We start from the raw sequence: 24232 nt of genomic DNA, 5'->3' as shown, positions 1-24232 counted from the left end.
CTGGCCTTCCGGATAGCCTGAGTGCACCTATTTCTCATTTGCCTGAACGAGAGCCAGTCAGCCTGAGTATGCGTGTGAGGAGCCTTTCGCCAAATGCAATTCTTGAGGTGGAGTAACTCTGCAAGATCACGGTCAAACCAGGGGCTTTAATTCTCATTTTCTTTATGGGGGCGTGTTGGTTAACAATACCACTGAAAATATCAAAAAAGAAGGTCCAAGCGTCTTCGACAGACAGGTTCAAGCTGATTCTATACCATTTCACAGATACACTACTGTATATAATGAATGTTGCTGTTACTGTATATTCATCACTAACACAGAGAGGCTGCTGCCGACATACAGACTTGAAATCATTGACCACTCTAACAAATGGATCACTAGTCACTTTCCTAGTCACTGTATTAATGCCACTTTAATAATGATGTCTACATATCTTGCATTACTCATCCCATATGTATATCATGTATTTTATACTACTGCATCTCGTCTATGGCGGTCGGCCGTTGCTCATCCATATATTTATATGTACATATTCTTAACCCATCCTTTCCTTATTTGTGTGTATAAGGTAGTTGTTGTGGAATTGTTAGATTACTTGTTAGATATTGCTGCACTGTCGGAACGAGAAGCACAAGCGTTTCGCTACACTCGCAATAACATCTGCTGACCTCGTGTATGTGACCAAGGACATTTGATATTGTACGTGTTATGCTTCATGTTTTCAGTGACCTTCCAACACTGTAAGTATAGTAAAGGTCAAGGGTTAGGAGAGAAAGAGCTTTGACCAAGAAAAGTGACATCTATTCATGTTACATGGAATGCGTCGAAAAAAGCACACAATGCAGCGAGTACGAGGTCAATACTATGAAATTAGACAGTGGCGGAGAGAAATGTGAGAGCGAGGAGAGAGAAGGTGTGTGTGTGTGTGTGTGTGGTAGAGAGACAGAGAGACAGACATAATTTGCACAAAGCAGGTCTCACCCTCTTCATCTCCATACTTTTGACCCACTTCAGGGCTTGGCCTTGTGGGTCCACCATCAGCGGCCATCTTGGGAAAAACAAAGAGAAGCGATACGTTCACATCATCAAGCTAGACAGTAGCCATGACACCCAAACTCTAGTATGTCTTCTTAGCCTCATCAGTGAGGTCTGTGAGACTGAGATAGGTGTAATCTTTGTTTGATTCAATTGAGCGGTTTTGTCTCGTTTAGACTACTGAAGTAATATTATCAATATGAAACTAAGCAAAGAAGGAGAGAACTGAACAACGATGCTAGTCTCTACTGGATGTGTGTGTGTGTTGTCGGACCGGTTGCCGCGGGTGACGATGACTCCGTTCTCGGTGGAGAAGGCGTCGGAGGGCAGACCCTGGATGTTCCAGTCCCTTACGGCCGTGGGCTTGGACAGGAACACAGCAAAACTAAAACCTGGAGAACACGGCACCTCCAACTCACGCACCTGATGGAGAAGAGAGGGAGGGAGAGCGAGAGAGAGGAAGAGAGAGTGGGGAGGGAGAGAGAGTGGAGAGGGAGTGAGGAAGAGAGAGTGGGGAGGGAGAGAGAGGAAGCGAGAGGGGGAGAGGGAGAGAGAGGAAGCGAGAGGGGGAGAGGGAGAGAGAAAGAAAGAAACAGCAACAGGGAATGTGGTTAAATGTGTGAGAGAGAGAGACATGAAGGTAACAGTGAATAGCGAGAGGGGGAGAGGGAGGGAGAGGGAGATAGAGAGAGGGAGAGAGAGAGAGAGCGAGTGAGGAAGAGAGAGTGGGGAGGGAGAGAGGAAGCGAGAGGGGGAGAGGGAGGGATAGGTGAGAGAGAGAGAGTGAGAGGAAGAGAGAGAGAGAGGAAGTGAGAGGAAGAGAGAGTGGGGAGGGAGAGAGAGGGGGAGAGGGAGTGAGAGTGGGGAGGGAGAGAGAGGAAGCAAGAGGGGGAGAGGGAGAGAGAGGAAGCGAGAGGGGGAGAGGGAGGGAGAGGAAGCGAGAGGGGGAGAGGGAGAAGCGAGGGGGGGAGAGGGAGAGAGAGGAAGCGAGAGGGGGAGAGGGAGAGAGAGGAAGCGAGGGGGGGAGAGGGAGAGAGAGGAAGCGAGGGGGGGAGAGGGAGAGAGAGGAAGCGAGAGGGGGAGAGAGGAAGCGAGAGGGGGGAGAGAGGAAGCGAGAGGGGGAGCGGGAGAGAGATGAAGCGAGAGGGGGAGAGGGAGAGAGAGGAAGCGAGAGGGGGAGAGGGAGAGAGAGGAAGCGAGAGGGGGAGAGGGAGAGAGAGGAAGCAAGAGGGGGAGAGGAAGAGAGAGGAAGCGAGAGGGGGAGAGGGAGAGAGAGGAAGCGAGAGGGGGAGAGGGAGAGAGAGGAAGCGAGAGGGGGAGAGGGAGAGAGAGGAAGCGAGAGGGGGAGAGGGAGAGAGAGGAAGCGAGAGGGGGAGAGGGAGAGAGAAAGAAAGAAACAGCAACAGGGAATGTGGTTAAATGTGTGAGAGAGAGAGACATGAAGGTAACAGTATATAATATATACACATATGTACATTTCCACCTACCGGTGTAGTGTGACAGAGTGTAGGGAAATCCAGACAGCGACATTGCCACTCACCTGTTTCATCCAGATAGAGACCAGCTGGTCTCTGTAGTTGGAGAGGAAAGGTCCCATGTAGGAGAGGAAGGCTGCAGCCAGCAGACAGTCTCCTACCAGAAAACCCATGTTCGTCTCCAAACCCTGAGACACACACACACAACACACACTCCAGGTCACACTCGTGGATGTGACCATCAAAACAAAGAAAGATGAAGGAGAAAAGCTACCGGCCAACTTTAATGATAAGAAATGATCATTCTAATCTTCTGACCAAATGAAAGTTGACTCAGACACACTACTGGGTTTGTACTAGAGGTCGACCGATTAATCGGCATGGCCGATTTTCTTCCAAGTTTTCATAACAATCGGTAATCGTCATTTTTAGACACCGATTGTGGCCGATTACATTGCACTCCACGAGGAGACTGCGTGGCAAGCTGACTACCTGTTACGCGAGTGCAGCAAGAAGCCACGGTAAGTTGGTAGCTAGCATTAAACTTACCTTATAAAAAACAATCAATCTTAACCTAATCACTTGTTAACTACACATGGTTGATGATATTACTAGAATATCTAGCTTGTCCTGCGTTGCATATAATCGATGCGGTGCCTGTTAATTTCTCATCGAATCACAGCCTACTTCGCCAAACGGGTGATGATTTAACAAGCGCATTCGCGAAAAAAGCACTGTCGTTGCACCAATGTACCTAACCATAAACATCAATGCCTTTCTTTAAAATCAATACACAAGTATATATTTTTAAACCTGCATATTTAGTTAATATTGCCTGCTAACATTAATTTATTTTAACTAGGGAAATTGTGTCACTTCTCTTGCGTTCTGTGCATGCAGAGTCAGGGTATATGCAGCAGTTTGGGCCGCCTGGCTCGTTGCGAACTGTGTGAAGACCATTTCTTTCTAACAAAGACCGTAATTAATTTTCCAGAATTGTACATAATTATGACATAACATTGAAGGTTGTGCATTGTAACAGCAAAATCTAGACTTAGGGATGGCACCCGTTAGATAAACTACGGAACGGTTCTGTATTTCAATGAAAGAATAAACGTTTTGTTTTCTAAATGATATTTTCCGGATTTGACCATATTAATGACCTAAGGCTCGTATTTCTGTGTGTTATTATGTTATAATTAAGTCTATGATTTGATATTTGATAGAGCAGTCTGACTGAGCGGTGGTAGGCAGCAGCAGACTGGTAAGCATTCATTCAAACAGCACTTTCCTGCATTTGCCAGCAGCTCTTCGCTGTGCTTCAAGCATTGAGCGGTTTATGACTTCAAGCCTATCAACTCCCAAGATTAGGCTGGGGGAACCGATGTGAAATGGCTAGCTAGTTAGCAGGGTGCGCGCTAATAGCGTTTCAATCGGTGACGTCACTCGCTCTGAGACCTTGAAGTAGTTGTTCCCCTTGCTCTGCAAGGGCAGAGGCTTTTGTGGAGTGATGGGTAATGATGCTTCGAGGGTGGCTGTTGTCGATGTGTTCCTGGTTCGAGCCCAGGTAGGGGCGAGGAGAGGGACGGAAGCTATACTGTTACACTGGCAATACTATAGTGCCTATAAGAACATCCAATAGTCAAAGGTATATGAAATACAAATGGTATAGAGAGAAATAGTCCTATAATTCCTATAATAACTACAACCTAAAACTTCTTACCTGGGAATATTGAAGACTCGTGTGAAAAGGAACCACCAGCTTTCATATGTTCTCATGTTCTGAGCAAGGAACTTAAATGTTAGCTTTTTTACATGGCACATATTGCACTTTTACTTTCTTCTGCAACACTTTGTTTTTGCATTATTTAAACCAAATTGAACGTTTCATTATTTATTTGAGGCTATATTGATTTTATTGATGTATTATATTAAGTTAAAATAAAAGTGTTCATTCAATATTTTTGTAATTGTCATTATTACAAATAAATAAATACAATTTTAAATCAGACGATTAATCGGTATCGGCTTTTTTTGGTCCTCCAATAATCGGTATCGGCATTGAAAAATCATAATCGGTCGACCTCTAGTGTGAACGCTGTGGGATGAGTTGCGTGTGCGATAGTGTGTTTTAGCTGGCTGTGTGAGCTCAATAAGATGGGATCGTACCACCACAGTCTCCTCCCAGCGGATTCTCTCTCCAGCCAGTCCAGACACCAGTTTCCCGGCCCGGTCCAGTTTGATCTCCATGTCCTCTGACTTCCTCCTCAACTCCTCCTTCTGAGCCAGCTTCTCATCATACTGCCTCTTCAACAGGTCCAACTTCTCCCCTACCTACACACACACACACCACACACACACAGATTCACACGCAACTAGATTCATTTTTACTACTTCTCACTTCCAAAAAGCACCTGAGTACCAATGAGAAACACAAACACTCACACAGACTCATTGACACTCCAGAGACGCATCAGCTATAGTGAGTATTTCCCAGGCAGGCAGGTCTCCTCTGCCTCCTCTCCACCCCTGTACAGTAGCTCTCTGAGTTGGTGTGTGTGTGTGTGTACCTCAATGAGTTTCGCCTGGGCCTCTGCCAGGGAAGCCTGTTTCTCTGCCAGCTGGGACATGGCCCCGTTTAGCCTGGCTCTCTTAGGCTCCACCACCCTGAAGATACGACCATACACCTGGGAGAGAGAGAGAGAGACAGTGAGAGAGAGAGACACCCTGTTCACCAAAATGGTTTGCTCCTACAGACAGTGTGTCACGTGGCCGTGGCTTGCTATATAAAGCAGGCAGACAGGCGTAGAGGCTTTCAGTTACTGTTCCATTGAACGTTAGAATGGGCAAACTGAGTGACCTAAGAGACTTTGAGTGTGGTATGACCGTTGGTGCCAGGCTCGCCAGATCCAGTATCTCAGAAACGGACGGCCTCCTGGGCTTTTGACACAACAGTGTCTAGGGTTTATCAAGAATGGTGTGACAAACAAAAAACATCCAGTTAGTGGCAGTCCTGTGGGCGAAAAACAGCTCGTAAATGAGAGGTCGAAGGAGAATGGCAAGAGTCATGCAAGCTAACAGGCGGGCCACAAACAGACAAATAACAGCGCAGTACAACAGTGGTCTGCAGAACGGCGTCTCGGAACGCACAACTCGTCGATCCTTGTTACGGATTGGCTATTGCAGCAGACGACCACACCGGGTTCCACACCTATCAGCTAAAAACAAGAAGAAGTGTCTCCAGTGGGCACGCGATCACCAACACTGGACAATTGAGGAGCGGAAAAACATTGCCTGGTCCGACGAATCCTGGTTCCTCTTGCGTCATGCTGGCGGCAGAGTCAGGATTTGGCGTAAGCAGTATGAGTCAATGACCCCATCCTGCCTGGTGTCAACCGTACAGGCTGGTGGCGGTGGTGTAACCGTGTGGGGAATGTTTTCCTGGCACATGTTAGGTCCCTTGATACAAATTGAGCAAAGTTTCCATTCCTCAGATAATTCAGGCTGTTCTGTAGGAAAAGAGGGGTCCGGCCCAGTACGAGATGGATGTACCTAATAAACTGTCCACTGCGTGTATATGTATGTATACTGCTTACCTCCATGGCTCTGACCCACATACAGAGAGACTTGGCGGCCAGGGAGACCCGTCCTATGATCTCTGGATGAAAGTCTGGCTGGGTGCAGTACTGGCCGATCTTCTTCAGTACGCGGTCTGAGATGTTGTCCTTGTCAAAGTGGACCAGCTGCTTGATGAAGTTGCCCTCGCCTGCATGCCAGACACCAAGGGCAACCAGTCAATAACTCTTGTCTTTACCTCTCTCTCTCTCTCTCAATTCAATTCAAAGGGCTTTATTGGCACGGGAAACATATTTCTCTCTCTCTGTCTCCCCCCCCTCCCTCTCTCACCTTTCTGTATTTTCAATGCGAGGATTCAAAAGTTTCTTAATACAATATAGTATGTCTGAGGTTTTGGTCTAGCTCTTCCTCTTTGTGCCCACTACTGTAGCTAGTTACTGTATAAACCACTGGTGGTCAGTCCTGGTCCTGCACATTTGTATTTTTGCACACTACACACATGATTCTAATCATCGAAGCCTGATGATGAGGTGATCATTTGAATCAGGTGTGCAGTGCTAAGGAAAAAACTAAAATGTACACCCCTTTGAGTCCCCAGGACCAGGTGTGAGTACCACTGCTACACACTGTAAAGGTTTTGCCGTGAATTTGATAGTAATTTACAGACAGCTCAGTGGCAAGTAACATTCTGTCTTTTATATTGTAGTACACCCACTGTATTATAAATACGGTATCAAAGCAAGTACTGTGTGATGACACACAGTACAGGTTTTAAATTGATGGGGCACTATAACCACAGAGGAGTAAAATTGGTACAGCATTCTCACTCACGAGTGCTACAAATATAGCCTCTTACAAGACACGCCTCAAAATATGGTAATGAGACAGAAACAACAATGATGATCCACTAGTGGTCAAACGGTTTTTGGTGCTCCAAAGATACGGTACAGTACTGTATTCTGTGGGGCTGGAATTACAATTACCATACGAAATACAGCAATTCTTTCCCCGCCATAAACATTTTCTCACAATGCACTAAAGTTTCAGAGTATTTTCCTGTTGATACTAACCAAAATTAACGTATAAATTACAGTTTTCCATTAATGTACTTTTTCTTATATTTTTGCTCCAAATCTACTCCTCTCTACAAACCCCCCCCCCCCCCACCCAGCTGTCGAGCAGTAGATAGCTCTCACCCAGCTGTCTCTTGGCCTCTGCCCAGGTAGAATCGAAGAGGTAGGGAGACAGAAAGAGAGATAGATGGAAAAAGAGATAGACAGAAAAAGAGATCGAGCAGCAGCGCTCACCCAGCTGTCTCTTGGCCTCTGCCCAGGTGGGCTCATTGCCTCTGAGGATCATAACAGCCTGCATGACGGTCTCCACCAGGGTCGGGGGACGGCCGTACGACTTGATCTCTGTCATGTCCTTCTTATTCAGGGACTCCAACGCCTGGGGAGGAGAGGAGACGGAGGAGGAGAGGAGGAGGGGAAACAAGGTGAGTGGAGGGGAGAAGAGAGGAGGAGGGGAGCGGAGAGGATCGGGGGGAGAGAAGGGAGAGGAGAGGGGACGGAGGAGGAGAGGAGGGGAAACAAGGTGAGTGGAGGGGAGAAGAGAAGAGAGGAGGAGGGAAGCGGAGAGGGGGGAGAGAAGGGAGAGGAGAGGGTGGGAGGTAGGAGAGAGTCAGTAAATATGGTAATACAATCACAGAAGGTGACCATATATATTACTGTACCAACTCTGCTGATTGCCCTGTTAATAAAAAAAACGATACATATACGTGTGAAAAAAACACGTTTTATACATACAATGTGTGAATGCATTTTCAAAACGCAGCGTTTTAAACCATTTCACCTGCGTTTTATACTGAAAGTCAACAGCGTTGTTTTGCTTCAATACAGTGATCAGGGGACTGCAACTACAGTTTGTTCTTCCCAGAAAAGACATTAGCGCAACACATCAGAAGACAACATAAGTGCAACGCTATTTGGCTAGCAGCCACACAAGTAAATTAGCTTAAAATGAAAAAGGGAGTCCTTTTAGAAAAAAACGATGCATAACCACCAGAGAAAGAATGTGAGCAGCCAGCTCAATGTTTTACTTGAAGTTAATCTAGCACGGGCCACACCGAGAAGCACACAATTAGTCTGATGCCGTGCAGAAATTACAATAAAAAACATATTAGATCTGCGTTTCCAAAACGCAGCAAGATATTTGTCATGTGTTTTCAAGCGTGAAAAATGCAGAATTCGGCGTTAAGCCGACCCCTGCTGCTATTGAGACCCAGCCACACACAGAGGCAGTATCACACATAAAAACAGATACAAACAGCTTACCTTCATGGCCTCCTCCAGAGCAGGCACGGCTTCATCCAGGTCTCTCTGGGCGTTCTCAGCCATGGCCCTACACTTGATCTCTTCTGCTCCGATCTTCTCACTGTGGGCACTCACAGTCTAGACAAACACGCATGCATGCACACACAGTTTGAGTGATAGTTCACTCCAAAATCAAGTACTAGTTATCCCCCACATTCTTCCTCACAGACTCAGACCCCTCCCCTACACACGCACACACCACCAGATGTACAGTTGAAGTCGGAAGTTTACATACACCTTAGCCAAATACATTTCAACTCAGTTTTTCACAATTCCTGACGTTTAATCCTAGTAAAAATTCCCTGTCTTAGGTCAGTTAGGATCACCACTTTATTTTAAGAATGAGAAATATCAGAATGATAGTAGAGAGAATGATTTATTTCAGCTTTTATTTATTTCATCACATTCCCAGTGGGTCAGAAGTTTACATACACTCAATTAGTATTTGGTAGCATTGTCTTTAAATTGTTTAACTTGGGTCAAACGTTTTGGGTAGCCTTTCACAACCTTCCCACAATAAGTTGGGTGAATTTTGGCCCATTCCTCCTGACAGAGCTAGTGTAACTGAGTCAGGTTTGTTCGCACACGCTTTTTCAGTTCTGCCCATAAATTTTGTATAGGATTGAGGTCAGGGCTTTGTGATGGCCACTCCAACACTCCAATTGTTGTCCTTAAGCCATTTTGCTTGGAAGTATGCTTGAGGTCATTGTCCCTTTGGAAGACCCATTTGCGACCAAGCTTTAATTCCTGACTGATGTCTTGAGATGTTGCTTCAATATTCCCACATAATTTTCCTTTCTCATGATGCCATCTATTTTGTGAAGTGCACCAGTCCCTCCTGCAGCAAAGCCCCCCCACAACATGATGCTGCCACCCCCGTGCTTCACGGTTGGGATAGTGTTCTTCGGCTTGCAAGCCACACCTTTTTCCTCCAAACATAACAATGTTCATTATGGCCAAACGGTTCTATTTCTGTTTCATCAGACCAGAGGACATTTCTCCAAAAAGTACGATCTTTGTCCCCATGTGCAGTTGCAAACCGTAGTCTGGCTTTTTATGGCAGTTTTGGAGCAGTGGCTTCTTCCTTGCTGAGCGGCCTTTCAAGTTATGTCGATATAGGACTTGTTTTACTGTGGATATAGATACTTTTGTACCTGTTTCCTCCAGCATCTTCACAAGGTCCTTTGCTTTTGTTCTGGGATTGATTTGCACTTTTCGCACCAAAGTACATTCAACTCTAGGAGACAGAACGCATCTCCTTCCTGAGCGGTACGACGGCTACGTGGTCTCATGGTGTTTATACTTGCGTGCTACTGTTTGTACAGATGAACGTGGTACCTTCAGGCATTTGGAAATTGCTCCCAAGGATGAACCAGACTTGTGGAGGTCTACAATCGTTTTTCTGAGGTCTTGGCTGATTTCTTTAGATTTTCCCATGATGTCAAGCAAAGAGGCACTGAGCTTGAAGGTAGGCCTTGAAATACATCCACAGGTACACCTTCAATTGACTCAAATGATGTCAATTAGCCTATCAGAAGCTTCTAAAGCCATGACATCATTTTCTGGAATTTTCCAAGCTGTTTAAAGGCACAGTCAACTTAGTGTATGTAAACTTCTGACCCACTGGAATTGTGATACAATCTGTCTGTGAACAATTGATGGGAAAATGACTTGTGTCATGCACAAAGTAGATGTCCTAACTGACTTGCCAAAACAGTTTGTTAACAAGAAATTTGTGGAGTGGTTGAAAAACAGGTTTTAATGACTCCAACCTAAGTGTATGTAAACTTCCGACTTCAACTGTACGTACCTTCTGCTGTTCATCGGCCTCTCTCTTCTGCTGGACGATGATGACCAGGTACTCCTCACACTGCTTCTGGAAGTCAGCCACCTTCTTCTTGGCCTCTTCCAGCTCCACAGACATGGCCTCCACCTTGATGCGCGTGTCGTCTATCTTAAACAGGCCGTTCCTCAGCTTGGACACCTGCTCCCCCAGCTCAATGCGCTTCTCAGCCAGCAGCCTGGAGATACACAGGGAGAGGGAGAGTTAGAATGAGTGAAGGAAAGATCAAGTGAGAAAAAAAAAATAAAGAACGGGAGAGAGAATACGGAGAGTCAGGGAGTCGGATAGAGTAAAACAGACAGACAGACAGGCAGACAGATACAGAGAGGCAGGCAGACAGATACAGACAGATAGTAAGATACAGAGACAGACAGATACAGAGACAGACAGATACAGACAGACAGACAGACAAATAAATCGTACTACACTGGCTACGACGCTCCTCGGATGTGGCAGGGCTTGCAAACTATTACAGACTACAAAGGGAAGCACAGCCGAGAGCTGCGCAGTGACACGAGCCTACCAGACGAGCTAAATAACTTCTATGCTTGCTTGAGGCAAGTAACACTGAAAAATGCATGAGAGCCTCAGCTGTTCCGGACGACTGTGTGATCACGCTCTCCGCAGCCGATGTGTGTAAGATCTTTAAACAGGTCAACATTCACAAGGCCGCAGAGCCAGACGGATAACCAGGACATGTACTCCGAGCATGCGCTGACCAACTGGCAAGTGTCTTCACTGACATTTTCAACCTCTCCCTGTCTGAGTCTGTAATACCAACATGTTTCAAGCAGACCACCATAGTCCCTGTGCCCAAGAACACTAAGGTAACCTGCCTAAATGACTACCGATGCGTAGCACTCACATCTATAGCCATGAAGTGGCTCACATCAACACCATTATCCCAGAAACCTTAGACCCACTCCAATTTGCATACCACCCCTACAGATCCACAGATGATGCAATGTCTATTGCACTCCACACTGCCCTTTCACACCTGGACAAAAGGAACACCTATGTTAGAATGGACCCTAGGGCTAAACAACTACCTCTGCAACTGGATCCTGGACTTCCTGACGGGCCGCCCCGAGGTGGTAAGGGTAGGTAACAACACATCCGCCACGCTGATCCTCAACACGGGGGCCCCTCAGGGGTGCGTGCTCAGTCCCCTCCTGTACTCCCTGTTCACTCATGACTGCATGGCCAGCCACGACTCCAACACCATCATTAAGTTTGCCGATGACACAACAGTGGTAGGCCTGATCACCGAAAACAATGAGACAGCCTATAGGGAGGAGGTCAGAGGCCTGACCGTGTGGTGCAAGGACAACAACCTCTCCTTCAACGTTGATTGTGAACTACAGGCAAAGGAGGACCGAGCATGCCCCCATTCTCATCGGTGGGGCTGTAGTGGAGCAGGTTGAGAGCTTCAAGATCCTTGGGGTCCACATCACCAACAAACTAACATGGTCCAAGCACACTAAGACAATCGTGAAGAGGGCACGACAAAACCTATTCCCTCTCAGGAGACTGAAAAGATTTGGCATGGGTCCTCAGATCCTCAAAAGGTTTTACAGCTGCACCATCGAGAGCATCCTAACGGGTTGCATCACTGCCTGGTATGGCAACTGCTCGGCCTCCGACTGCAAGGCACTACAGAGGGTAGTGCGTACGGCCCAGTACATCACAGCTTCCTGCTATCCAGGACCAATATTCCAGGCGGTGTCAGAGGAAGGCCCTAAAAATTGTAAAAGACACCAGCTGCTCTAGTCAGAGAATCTTCTCTCTTTTACCGGACGGCAAGCGGTACCGGAGCGCCAAGTCTAGGTCCAAGAGGCTTCTAAACAGCTTCTACCCCCAAGCCGTAAGACTCCTGAACATCTAATCAAATGGCTACCCAGACTATTTGCATTGCGCCCACCCCCCCCACTCCACCCCCCTTCTACGCTGCTGCTACTCTCCGTTATTATCTATGCATAGTCACTTTAATACATAATACCTTAATTACCTCAACACGCCGGTAATTGACACATTGACTCTGTACCGGTACCCCCTGTATATAGCCCTGCTATTGTTATTTTACTGCTGCTCTTTAAATATTTGTTATTCTTATCTCATACTCTTTTTAGGTATTTCTCTTAAAACTGCATTGTTGGCTAAGCATTTCACTGTAAGGTGTAATACCTGTTGTATTCGGCGCATGTGACAAATACAATTTGATTTGATGAAGAGACAGAAAGACAGACAGACAGATAGATACAGAGAGACAGAGAGACAGAATGTGAAAGATATACTGCATCAAAGAGTGGGAGACAGCAGACCTGGTAGACAGGGAGATGACTGACAGATTGAGAGAAGTCTAAGAACACTTTGAGTTGGCAATGGGGATGGTAGTTAGTTACTTTTTGTATCCAGACACCAGCTCCAGGTAGTTGGTAGGAGTGACGTAGTTGTGTCTCTTCAGCTCCAGCTTCATCCTCTGGGAGAACTGGGCCACAGACTGGTGCATGGTCACAAAGATACTGGCCACTTTGGTCTGGATCTACAGGAACACATCCACCCAAAGATATAACGTTGTTACAACGTTATTACAACGTTATACAACATTACTGGGCCACAGACTGGTGCATGGTCACAAAGATACTGGATACCTTTGTCTAGATCTACAATAAAGCCCCAACATGGATATAATGTCATTAAAACGTTATAAAACTTTATTACAAGACCATATAACACTATTGAAACATTATACAACATTACAAGAGCCAAGAGATTCTCCTGATCGGGTCATGTGGCCAGGAAAATACTTCTGGCCGTAAACATTCCTACGACATTCCTACAACATTATATACCATTGTGGAAACAGAGAACAGAGCAAAGCAGTGTTGTGTCGGAGTGTGAAGGCGAAGGTGACGTGTACGTGGTGGGTAGAGCATAGTAGATGAGACTACAATAAAACAAGCTTTTAACTCTGAGGTTTTCACGACCCAGCTGCTCTTCATAAATGTATTTTAAAAGACTAGCTAGTAGCAGGAAAGATGAGAGGGTGAATCACTACATCACACAGCAGGCTAACCTTCTAACCAAGTTCAGTTAGATAGAAGTGCATGTGTGTTATCTGTGTGTGTGTGTGTGTGTCTCACCCCCTCCACGGTGCCCAGGGCCAGTCCGTCCAGGTATCGCTCAGCCACCTCCAACAGGGCATCTCTGGGCCACTCGGAGAACCAGTCGATGGTGGCACAGTTCACCAGGGCTGGGTACTGACGGATATAGTTCCTTGAGGAACACACACAAGTTCATCAGATCCAAAGATGCCATTGATTTCAATAAATGTTTCAATCTGTTGTGGGGTGTGCTCTGAGTCTAGTTGTGTCTAAATGGGTGCGTTACCCAGGTGGGTGCTAAACACTGGTGTGGAGGTGAATGTCGTGAATGATGGAAATCACGTTGAGCTCTTGGAGAAACGCAACTTAAATCCACTCAATTTAACAGCTGCCAAGACCCAACCTCCATTGTCTGAGCCACTAGGTTTTGCTGGCTAATTGCTGTCATGCCATCACACAGCCAGTGTGACTGTGTTGACCTGGTAAGAACCCCTCTCACTCCCGGCCACGAATACTGGTCAGAGGTGGAGGAATGGAGGAATGGAGGGATGGAGGAATGGACGGCAGCCCTGGAGCCACCAGCCAAAGCATGGTGATTAGCTCTGGGTAATGGGCCCTGCCAGCCCAATTAGTGGTATTATGTGTGAACACTGCCCTGTCTCGCTAATGAGAGAGAGACAGACTGGTGTGTGTGTACGTGTGTGTGTGAGTGACCCAGCCGTCATGTCTGCTATCCATCCTGTCATTTCTAATCGCAGCAAGCCTCAGGTCTAAAACGCTGTGTCATCCTAAACACAATTCCTAATTTGCAAGACAAGGGATGGCGGGACGCACATTAGCCATTAACAAGCTGACAAGTGTTCAAGTTCGGCTGCCTATGCTCTAATACTGATAATCAGCTGTGCTGGAGTGTGGGGTTTACACACTCAGACAGAGAGAGCATGAGAAGGAAACAGATCATGAGAGAACGGTGGCAATGCTTTGGAAGATACCTCTACTAGTCGCCCATTAGCACAGATGATGCCGCGGGAAAAGCTTTCATCTCTGTCTCAAACCCTTATTGTTGAATGTGTTCAGTGCTTTGTACATTACTAATCGCTTTGCTTGGTGAGATATAGCAGGCACTGTACATTCTTTAACTTCAGAAACGGTCCTGAGTGCAGGCTTACCTGAAGGGGTCTCCCACAGGGCTCATGCAGAGCACGATGTGCAGGTTGTTCCTCACTCTCTCTATCAGGTAGTTGAACATGGAGTCTGGAGTCTCAACGATGTTCTCTTTCCTGGCCCAGTCCGACAGAGCACTGGACACCTGGGCGAGGAGGTCAGGGTCAAAGGTTCATACACAACGAGACAAAACAACATAAGAACAAACACAGAAAACACAAACTAGCCTACCACACACATGCTGGATAGCACTATTACTCTTTTATCTATATTTTTTTTGTGGTGACTTTTCTGTGAGAGATGTACTTATATAGAGAGATAATATACAGTCGGTATCGTGGTGAAATGGAAGATGAAACACTATGTAGCTATTGCGACGTCGAAGAAATACAGAATGAAATTAATTTGATCCTCTATTGCCCTTTCTACCGCGATATACGCTTTCTCTTATTCCAGAAAGCACACCAGATATACCCTGGCATTATGTGGCTGAGCAATGAGGAGAAACTGAAGTGGTATTTTGTCCATTGTGTATTTCTGTTTGCAGAATATTTCGATAAAGCCTGGAATAAAAGAAAAAGGGCTACCTATAATTAAATTATACAAATATTTAGCTTGTAAGTGGTAAACGGATGTGTGTATATAGATTGTGTATAGGCTTGTCTCTCACATGAATCTTCTCTTTGTGCCAGACTGGGTTCAAATGCCTTCTGTTTCATTTTTCTGTATTTATTTATCTGTAAGTTATTTTTATTTTATTTAACCTTTATTTAACTAGGCAAGTCAGTTAAGAACAAATTATTATATTATGTATGTATGTTTGTATGTGTATATATGCAGTGTATGTCTATGTATGTGTGTATGTACTGTATATATTTGTACTGCTCTAGGGATGTAATTATTTTTTGGATAACCTTATTTACAATAATGTACTGATTTTGATCTTAAATTGTTTCACTCTTTATGCAATGCACACTGCAGCAAACACCGTAAGAAGAATTAACACTGAATTACCACAGTGAATTATTGTAACGTTTGTTTATGTGTCAATTAATCCCATAAGGGATGGGTTGCCAACTGGCGATTTGACACAACAACAAAAAATCCTTCATTCATTCATACAGTATATATTATAAACACTGAACAAAAATATCAATGCAACATGTAAAGTGTTGGTCCCATGTTTCATGAGTTGAAATAAAAGATCCCAGACATTTTCCAAATGCACAAAAAGCTTGCTTCTTCTTTTGTGCACAAATTGGTTTACATCCCTGTTAGTGAGCATTTCTGCTTTGCCAAGATAATCTATTCACCAGACAGGTGTAGCATATCAAGAAGTGGATTAAACGGCATGATAATTACACAGGTGCACCTTGTGCTGGGGGCAATAAAAGGCCACTCTTAAATGTGCAGTTTTGTCACACAGCACAATGCTACAGATGTCTCAAATTTTTAGGGAGCGTGCAATTGGCATGCCTACTGCAGGAACGTCCACCATAGCTTTTGCCAGAAAATTGAATGTTAATTTCTCTACCATAAGCACCCTCCAACGTCGTTTTAGAGAATTTGGCAGTACGTCCAACCGGCCTCACAACCGTAGACCACTTTGCAACCACGCCAGCCCAGGACCTCCACATCCAGCTTCTTCACCTGCAGGATTGTCTGAGACCAGCCACCCGGGAAGCTGATGATACTGTGGGTTTGCATAACCAAAGAATTTCTGCACCAACTGTCAGAAACTGTCTCAGTGAAGCTCATCTGCGTGCTTGTCATCCTCACCAGGGTGTTGACCTGACTACAGTTCGGCACTGTAACCGACATCAGCAGCCAAATGCTCAACTTCGATGGCCTCTGGCACGCTGGAGAAGTGTGCTCTTCACGGATGAATCCTGGTTTCAACTGTACCGGGCAGATGTCAGAAAGCGTGTATGGTGTTGTGTGGTTGAGCAGTTTGTTGATGTCAACATTGTGAACAGAGTGCCCTATGGTGGCGGTGGGGTTATGGTATGGGCAGGCAAAAGCTACGGACAACGAACACAATTGCATTTTATCGACGGGGAATTTGAATGCACAGAGATACCGTGACGAGATCCTGAGGCCCATTGTTGGGCCATTCATCCGCTGCCATCACCTCATGTTTCAGCATGATAATGCACAGCCCCATGTCGCAAGGATCTGTACACAATTCCTGGAAGTTGAACATGTCCCAGTTCTTCCATGGCCTGCATACTCACCAGACATGTCACCCATTGAGCATGTTTGGGATGCTCTGGATCACCGTGTACAACAGTGTTTCAGTGTCAAGAACTGCAACGCTACTTGGTTTCTCCCGCTGAACAGTTTCCCACGTGTATCAAGGATGGTCCACCACCCAAAGGACATTCAGCCAACTTGACACAAGTGTGGGAAGCATCGGAGTCAACATGGGCCAACATCCCTGTGGAATGCTTTCGACACCTTGTAGAGTCCATGCCCCAACAAACTGAGGCTGTTCTGAGGGCAAAAGTGGGAGGGTGGGTGCAGCAACTCAATATTATGAAGTTGTTCTTAATGTTTTGTACACTCAGTGCACTAGCACCTGTGTAAAGTCCCTCTTTCACAATAACAGATGCCAACGTTGCATTATTTAAACCCTGTTTAGTAATCGTACCTCTTCAAACTCGTCCTGTTTGTAGAGGTTGGGCACCTCTCCAGAGCTGAGGATGTTGTTGATGTCCTCTAGGAAAGACTGGTCTACTATCTGTGTGTCGTTGAACAGGAACACTGTGGGCTTGTTGTCCACACCCGTCAGACGATACAACTTCTTTATGTCTGGGAGGAGACATGCATGGGAGGAGAAGACTCAAGGATGTGTGTGTGTGCGAGTGTTTGTGAGAGAGAGACAGAGAGTGTGAAAGTGGATGTGTGTGTGTGTGTGTGTGTGTGTGTGTGTGTGTGTGTGTGTGTGTGTGTGTGTTGCCGGGTTGTGATCACGACAAAAGTATTTTGGTTAAGGTTGTGGGCCTAGAATCTGACTCAACAAAGTAGGACATTCCTGAACAATCAAAATAACTGCACCAGTTGAAAAGCAACTAAAATATAAACTAACAACAAACAAACAGGAAAACGCCATCTAAATAAAGTGTTGTGTTTAATTAGAGCAGAACGTACGGCTATCAGTCTGACTCAATTCATATTAAACGCTCAGGCAGCGAGCAGCCCTGAGCAGCGTGCTGTAATTCAGTGCAATTATGTTCTAAACCAGAGGTATTCAACGGGGGGTCCGCAGATGTACTGCAGGGGGTCTGCGAAAATGTTTTTATAATAAGAATGTTGCTAGCAACAACCGAATAAATTACTTCTATTTATTTTAAAATGTTGATTTGATATCCTTTCCATTATCATTCACGTGATGATAAGACAAGACATGAATTTCTTTGGGGGCTAACATATGATGGGGGTCCCTGGGTTGCCAGGTCTCCTGGGAGGGGGTCCCTGGACAAGAAAAGGTTGAAGACCCCTGTTCTAAACAAATGCCTTGCTGTTGGCAGATCAACCAAATTTAACAAATTTCTCTTGTAGAACAGGTCCAAATATATCATGTCTCATACCTCTGTAGTGCAGTTGACTACAAAGTCTCCCCCTCATTGGTTCCATTGTGCTAGGCAAGCTCAATCAAGCACAGATGAAGTATTTGAAATGATTTCAAAAAGTATTTCAACCCATGTGCTGGTAGTAGGTAATATATAATGGTCTCTTACCCTCTCTGAACTCCTGCTTGCGGTACTGCTTGGTGACTTCCACCTGGAAGACCAGGTACTCACAGATGGAGGCGGCCATCTTGGAAAGGCTCTGTCTACCTGAGCCCCCGATGCCCACCAGCAGCATGTTCCCTCTGGGCTGGCTGATCACACGCACCACACGGGTTACTGAGGGAAAACACACACACACACACACATATTTTGTTTGTATGCTCAGCAAAGCTAGACACCAACACCCATCCCGAACCTGACACATTGGTAAGATATGAAAACGAAGATATTTTCTTGGTGGAAAGTAAGAGCCAAAGTAATGAAAGGGTAAGACCAAACACCAGGGATGTATGCTAACAGGATGTACTCCAGTGCTAGCCGCTCTACACTGGCTTCCTGTTAAGGCAAGGGCTGATTTCAAGGTTCTACTGCAAAACCTACAAAGCATTACATGGGCTTGCTCCTACCTATCTTTCCGATTTGGTCCTGCCGTACATACCTACACGTACGCTACGGTCACAAGACGCAGGCCTCCTAACTGTCCCTAGAATTTCTAAGCAAACAGCTTATGGAATGGTCTGCCTACCCATGTGAGAGACGCAGACTCGGTCTCAACCATTAAGTCTTTATTGAAGACTCATCTCTTCAGTATGATCCTATGGTCCTATGAATGTATGGTATGGTCCTAGTATGGTCCTATGATTGAGTGTAGTCTGGCCCAGAAGTGTGAAGGTGACGAACCGCAACGAACCGCCCTTGCTGTCTCTGCCTGGCCGGTTCCCCTCTCTCCACTGGGATTCTCTGCCTCTAACCCTATTACAGGGGCTGAGTCACTTGCTTACTGGTGCTCCTCCAAGCCGTCCCTATGAGGGGTGCGTCACTTGAGTGGGTTGAGTCACTGATGTGATCTTCCTGTCCGGTTTGGCGCCCCCCCTTGGGTTGTGCAGTGGGGGAGGTCTTTGTGGGCTATACTCGGCCTTGTCTCAGGATGGTAAGTTGGTGGTTGAAGATATCCTCTAGTGGTGTGGGGGCTGTGCTTTGGTAAAGTGGGTGGGGTTATATCCGTCCTGTTTGGCCCTGTTCGGGAATATCGTCGGATGGGGCCACAGTGTCTCCCGACCCCTCCTGTCTCAGCCTCCAGAATTTATGCTGCAGTAGTTTATGTGTCAGGGGGCTAGGGTCAGTCTGTTGTATCTGGAGTATTTCTCCTGTTTTATCCGGTGTCCTGTGTGAATTTAAGTATGCTCTCTCTAATTCTCTCTTTCTCTCTTTCTTTCTTTCTTTCTTTCTTTTTCTCTCTCTCTCTCTCTCGGAGGAGGACCTGAGCCCTAGGACCATGCCTCAAGATTACCTGACCTGATGACTCCTTGCTGTCCCCAGTCCACCTGGCCGTGCTGCTGTTCCAGTTTCAACTGTTCTGCCTGCGGCTATGGAACCCTGACCTGGTCTCCGGACCTGCTACCTGTCCCAGACCTGCTGTTTTCAACTCTCTAGAGACAGCAGGAGCGGTAGAGATACTCTGAATGTGATCGGCTACGAAAAGCCAACTGACATTTACTCCTGAGGTGCTGACCTGTTGCACCCTCTACAACCACTGTGATTATTATTATTTCACCCTGTTGGTCATCTATGAACATTTGAACATCTTGGCCATGTTCTGTTATAATCTCCACCCGGCACAGCCAGAAGAGGACTGACCACCCCTCAGCGCCTGGTTCCTCTCTAGGTTTCTTCCTAGGTTCTGGCCTTTCTAGGGAGTTTTTCCTAGCCACCGTGCTTCTACACCTGCATTGCTTGCTGTTTGGGGTTTTAGGCTGGGTTTCTGTACAGCACTTTGAGACATCAGCTGATGTAAGAAGGGCTTTATAAATACATTTGATTTGATTTGATGTGCTGACTGTATTTTGTATGGCTGTGACATTTGAAGTTTTAGTGTGATATGCAGTATTCATATGTACTATACTGACTATCATTATCATCACAGAGGATCGATCAGTCCTACTACTCACCGTGTTCTATGGCGTCTCTGAACAGCACCAGGGACATGGGCACCACTCCAGGGGTCAGGTTGTAGTCCTCCAGCTGAGACTCCATGAAACCCTTCAACGTCTTGAAGTCCACTAGATCCTCATACACACGAGGCTCCTTCAGGAAGTCCCCTGAGAGAGAGAGAGAGAGACACACACACACACACGCAAACACACACACGTAGTTATATTGACATACAAGACGTCTGTAAACAACTCTCGGGAGACAGAGCTGTTGTAATCAATCAACCAACCAACCGGGCTACTAATTACAAACCACTCATCAATCAATACCTAAATCGATCCTTCATCCAGTCCGCTTGTCAATGTACACACACATCCATTCATCAGTCAGTCTAGTTAAAGAACAATCCATCCCATCCTCCCAGTCCCCTGTGTTTGTGTGTGTGTGTGTGTGTGTGTGTGTGTGTGTGTGTGTGTGTGTGTGTGTGTGTGTGTGTGTGTGTGTGTGTGTGTGTGTGCGTGTGTGTGTGTGTGTGCGTGTGTGTGTGTGTGATACCGCGAGTGAGCGTTTGTTAGTACCGAATATGGGTGGTTGTTTGTTGGGGCAGATGCTGTGGTAGGTGAGTTCAAACAGAGAGCCTAGTTTCTCAGTCAACAGCCCTACGAAGGCCTCTGTGTCACTCTGGTCCACCAGACGGTCTGAGAACACCCTGGGGATGGGGGGAGAGGAGACCAGAGGAGTCAGGGACACTGTCCCATCAGTGCTGCATGTCACACAGGCAGACAGAATGTACACAGTATATACTGTAGTGGTACAGACTACTGTCTCCTTGGGTACAATGAATGTTCCTCTTATCCTAGGTCTTAGTATAATATATTTAAGCTGGCCCGAGGAGATGTGGTATATGGCCAATATACCACCGCTAAGGGCTGTTATTAAGCACGACGCAATGCGGAGTGCCTGGATACAGCCCTTAGCCCTGGTATATTTGGCCGTATACCACAAACCTCCGAGGTGCCTTATTGCTATTATAAACTGGTTACCAAAGTAAGTAGAGCAGTAAAAATAACTGTTTTGTCATACCCGTGGTATACCACGGCTGTCCGCCAATCAGCATCCAGGGCTGGAACCAGCCAGTTTATAACGAGGGATAGAGAGCAGTATACCTGAAGCACTCGTGTATCCACAGTCTGGTGATGCTCTGCTTGGTGTCGTGGAAGTCTCTGTGAGCTCGCAGTAAACCCTGGAACACCTAGACAAGGAGGAGACGACAGCTTATTGACGCACAGAAACACAAGTCCACTGTTAATCTATACCTAAACCCACTGAACACCAGGATTAAGAGAGATTGAGTGAGAGTCGATGCATTCAGTATGACTCGTGCGTGCATGTGTGTGTGTGTGTGTGTATGTATGTCTGTGTGTATGCCATGGCGTGTGTGTGTAGCCCTTACCCTGGAGATGTCTCTGAGGTTGAAGAGGTAGTGTATCTTGGCGGGCGTGGGCAGGAAGCGGGCGACGGTAGAGTAGTAGAGCTCCAAGGTGGCCTGGGTCAGGACGGAACCTATAGGCTTCACCTCCTCCTCAAACTCCTGCAGCTTCTGGTTGATCATAGTACCATAGATACGCTTGATCTGAGACTCCTGGAGAGGGGGAGAGAGAGAGAGGAGAAGGGAGGTGAGGGAGGGAGGGATGAAGGGATGAAGGAGGAGAGAGGGGGTGCAGGAGGATAGGAAGGGAGAGCACAAGAGCTTCTGAGTGATCATAGTGACGTAGATGTGCTTGATCGGAGACTCTTGGAGAGGGGGAGAGAAGGAGAGGAGAGGGAATGAGGGAAGAAAGAAACACAGAAAGACGTGAAAGAGTAAACATGTACACGTGACAGCGTTGAGAGAGAGAAAAAGTGTGACAATCGATAAAAGAGGCAGGGGAGAGGATAAAGGAAGAGGATGGAGAGAGTAGGGCAGAGGATAGAGGTAGACGATGGAGAGAGCAGGGGAGAGAATAGAGGAAGAGGATGGAGAGAGCAGGGGAGAGAATAGAGGAAGGAGAGAGCAGGGGAGAGGATAGAGGAAGGAGAGAGCAGGGGAGAGGATAGAGGAAGAGGATGGAGAGAGCAGGGGAGAGGATAGAGGAAGAGGATGGAGAGAGCAGGGGAGAGGATAGAGGAAGAGGATGGAGAGAGCAGGGGAGAGGATAGAGGATGGAGATGGAGAGAGCAGGGGGAGAGAGGGAGGAAGAGGATGGAGAGAGCAGGGGGGAGAGGGAGGAAGAGGATGGAGATAGCAGGGGAGAGAATAGAGGAAGAGGATGGAGAGAGCAGGGGAGAGGATAGAGGAAGGAGAGAGCAGGGGAGAGGATAGAGGAAGGAGAGAGCAGGGGAGAGGATAGAGGAAGAGGATGGAGAGAGCAGGGGAGAGGATAGAGGAAGAGGATGGAGAGAGCAGGGGAGAGGATAGAGGAAGAGGATGGAGAGAGCAGGGGAGAGGATAGAGGATGGAGATGGAGAGAGCAGGGGGAGAGAGGGAGGAAGAGGATGGAGAGAGCAGGGGGGAGAGGGAGGAAGAGGATGGAGATAGCAGGGGAAGAGAGGGAGCAAGAGGATGGAGAGAGGGAGGAAGAGGATGGAGAGAGCAGGGGAAGACAGGGAGGAAGAGGATGGAGAGAGCAGGGGGAGAGAGGGAGGAAGAGGATGGAGAGAGCAGGGGAAGAGAGGGAGGAAGAGGATGGAGAGAGCAGGGGAAGAGGATGGAGAGAGCAGGGGAAGACATGGAGGAAGAGGATGGAGAGAGCAGGGGAAGACAGGGAGGAAGAGGATGGAGAGAGCAGGGGAAGACAGCGAGGAAGATGATGAGAGAGCAGGGGAAGACATGGAGGAAGAGGATGGAGAGAGCAGGGGGAGAGAGGGAGGAAGAGGATGGAGAGAGCAGGGGGAGAGAGGGAGGAAGAGGATGGAGAGAGCAGGGGGAGAGAGGGAGGAAGAGAATGGAGAGAGCAGGGGAGAGGATAGAGGAAGGAGATGGAGAGAGCAGGGGAGACGATAGAGGAAGGAGAGAGCAGGGGAGAGGATAGAGGAAGAGGATGGAGAGAGCAGGGGAGACGATAGAGGAAGGAGATGGAGAGAGCAGGGGAGACGATAGAGGATGGAGAGAGCAGGGGAGAGGATAGAGGAAGAGGATGGAGAGAGCAGGGGAGACGATAGAGGAAGGAGAGAGCAGGGGAGAGGATAGAGGAAGAGGATGGAGAGAGCAGGGGAGAGGATAGAGGAAGAGGATGGGGAGAGCAGGGGGAAAGAGGGAGGAAGAGGATGGAGAGAGCAGGGGAAGAGAGGGAGGAGGAGGATGGAGAGAGCAGGGGAAGAGGATGGAGAGAGCAGGGGAAGACATGGAGGAAGAGGATGGAGAGAGCAGGGGAAGACAGGGAGGAAGAGGATGGAGAGAACAGGGGGAGAGAGGGAGGAAGAGGATGGAGAGAGCAGGGGGAGAGAGGGAGGAAGAGGATGGAGAGAGCAGGGTGGGAGAGGGAGGAAGAGGATGGAGATAGCAGGGGAAGAGAGGGAGCAAGAGGATGAGAGAGCAGGGGAAGACAGGGAGGAAGAGGATGGAGAGAGCAGGGGAAGACATGGAGGAAGAGGATGGAGAGAGCAGGGGAAGACATGGAGGAAGAGGATGGAGAGAGCAGGGGGAGACAGGGAGGAAGAGGATGGAGAGAGCAGGGTGGGAGAGGGAGGAAGAGGATGGAGAGAGCAGGGGGAGACAGGGAGGAATAGGATGGAGAGAGCAGGGGAAGACAGGGAGGAAGAGGATGGAGAGAACAGGGGGAGAGAGGGAGGAAGAGGATGGAGAGAGCAGGGGAAGAGAGGGCGGAAGAGGATGGAGAGAGCAGGGGGAGAGAGGGAGGAAGAGGATGGAGAGAGCAGGGGGGAGAGGGAGGAAGAGGAT

The 24232-nt window shown here is 47.2% G+C and overlaps 1 protein-coding gene across 1 annotated transcript in view; it reads right to left on the bottom strand.

The window, feature by feature from the left end:
* LOC129864700 (dynein axonemal heavy chain 2-like) overlaps nt 1-24232 on the bottom strand; it is a 57058-nt gene that overhangs the window by 29019 nt on the left and 3807 nt on the right. Inside the window, exons 3-20 of the mRNA XM_055937005.1 lie at nt 21746-21934; nt 21459-21544; nt 20871-21001; nt 20310-20459; nt 18310-18477; nt 17220-17380; nt 14575-14714; nt 13445-13577; nt 12704-12843; nt 10269-10479; nt 8420-8536; nt 7394-7535; nt 6107-6276; nt 5081-5197; nt 4680-4844; nt 2576-2698; nt 1310-1458; nt 982-1048 (exon numbers count right to left, since the gene is read on the bottom strand). Of these exons, the coding sequence (XP_055792980.1) occupies nt 982-1048; nt 1310-1458; nt 2576-2698; nt 4680-4844; nt 5081-5197; nt 6107-6276; nt 7394-7535; nt 8420-8536; nt 10269-10479; nt 12704-12843; nt 13445-13577; nt 14575-14714; nt 17220-17380; nt 18310-18477; nt 20310-20459; nt 20871-21001; nt 21459-21544; nt 21746-21934 (2559 nt within the window). The remainder of the gene's footprint in view (nt 1-981; nt 1049-1309; nt 1459-2575; nt 2699-4679; nt 4845-5080; nt 5198-6106; nt 6277-7393; nt 7536-8419; nt 8537-10268; nt 10480-12703; nt 12844-13444; nt 13578-14574; nt 14715-17219; nt 17381-18309; nt 18478-20309; nt 20460-20870; nt 21002-21458; nt 21545-21745; nt 21935-24232) is intronic.

The sequence above is a fragment of the Salvelinus fontinalis genome, chromosome 11 (assembly GCF_029448725.1).
Source record: "Salvelinus fontinalis isolate EN_2023a chromosome 11, ASM2944872v1, whole genome shotgun sequence".
NCBI lineage: Eukaryota > Metazoa > Chordata > Actinopteri > Salmoniformes > Salmonidae > Salvelinus > Salvelinus fontinalis.
Note: the sequence above shows the minus strand (reverse complement) of the source record. Positions and strands in the feature narration are given on the sequence as shown.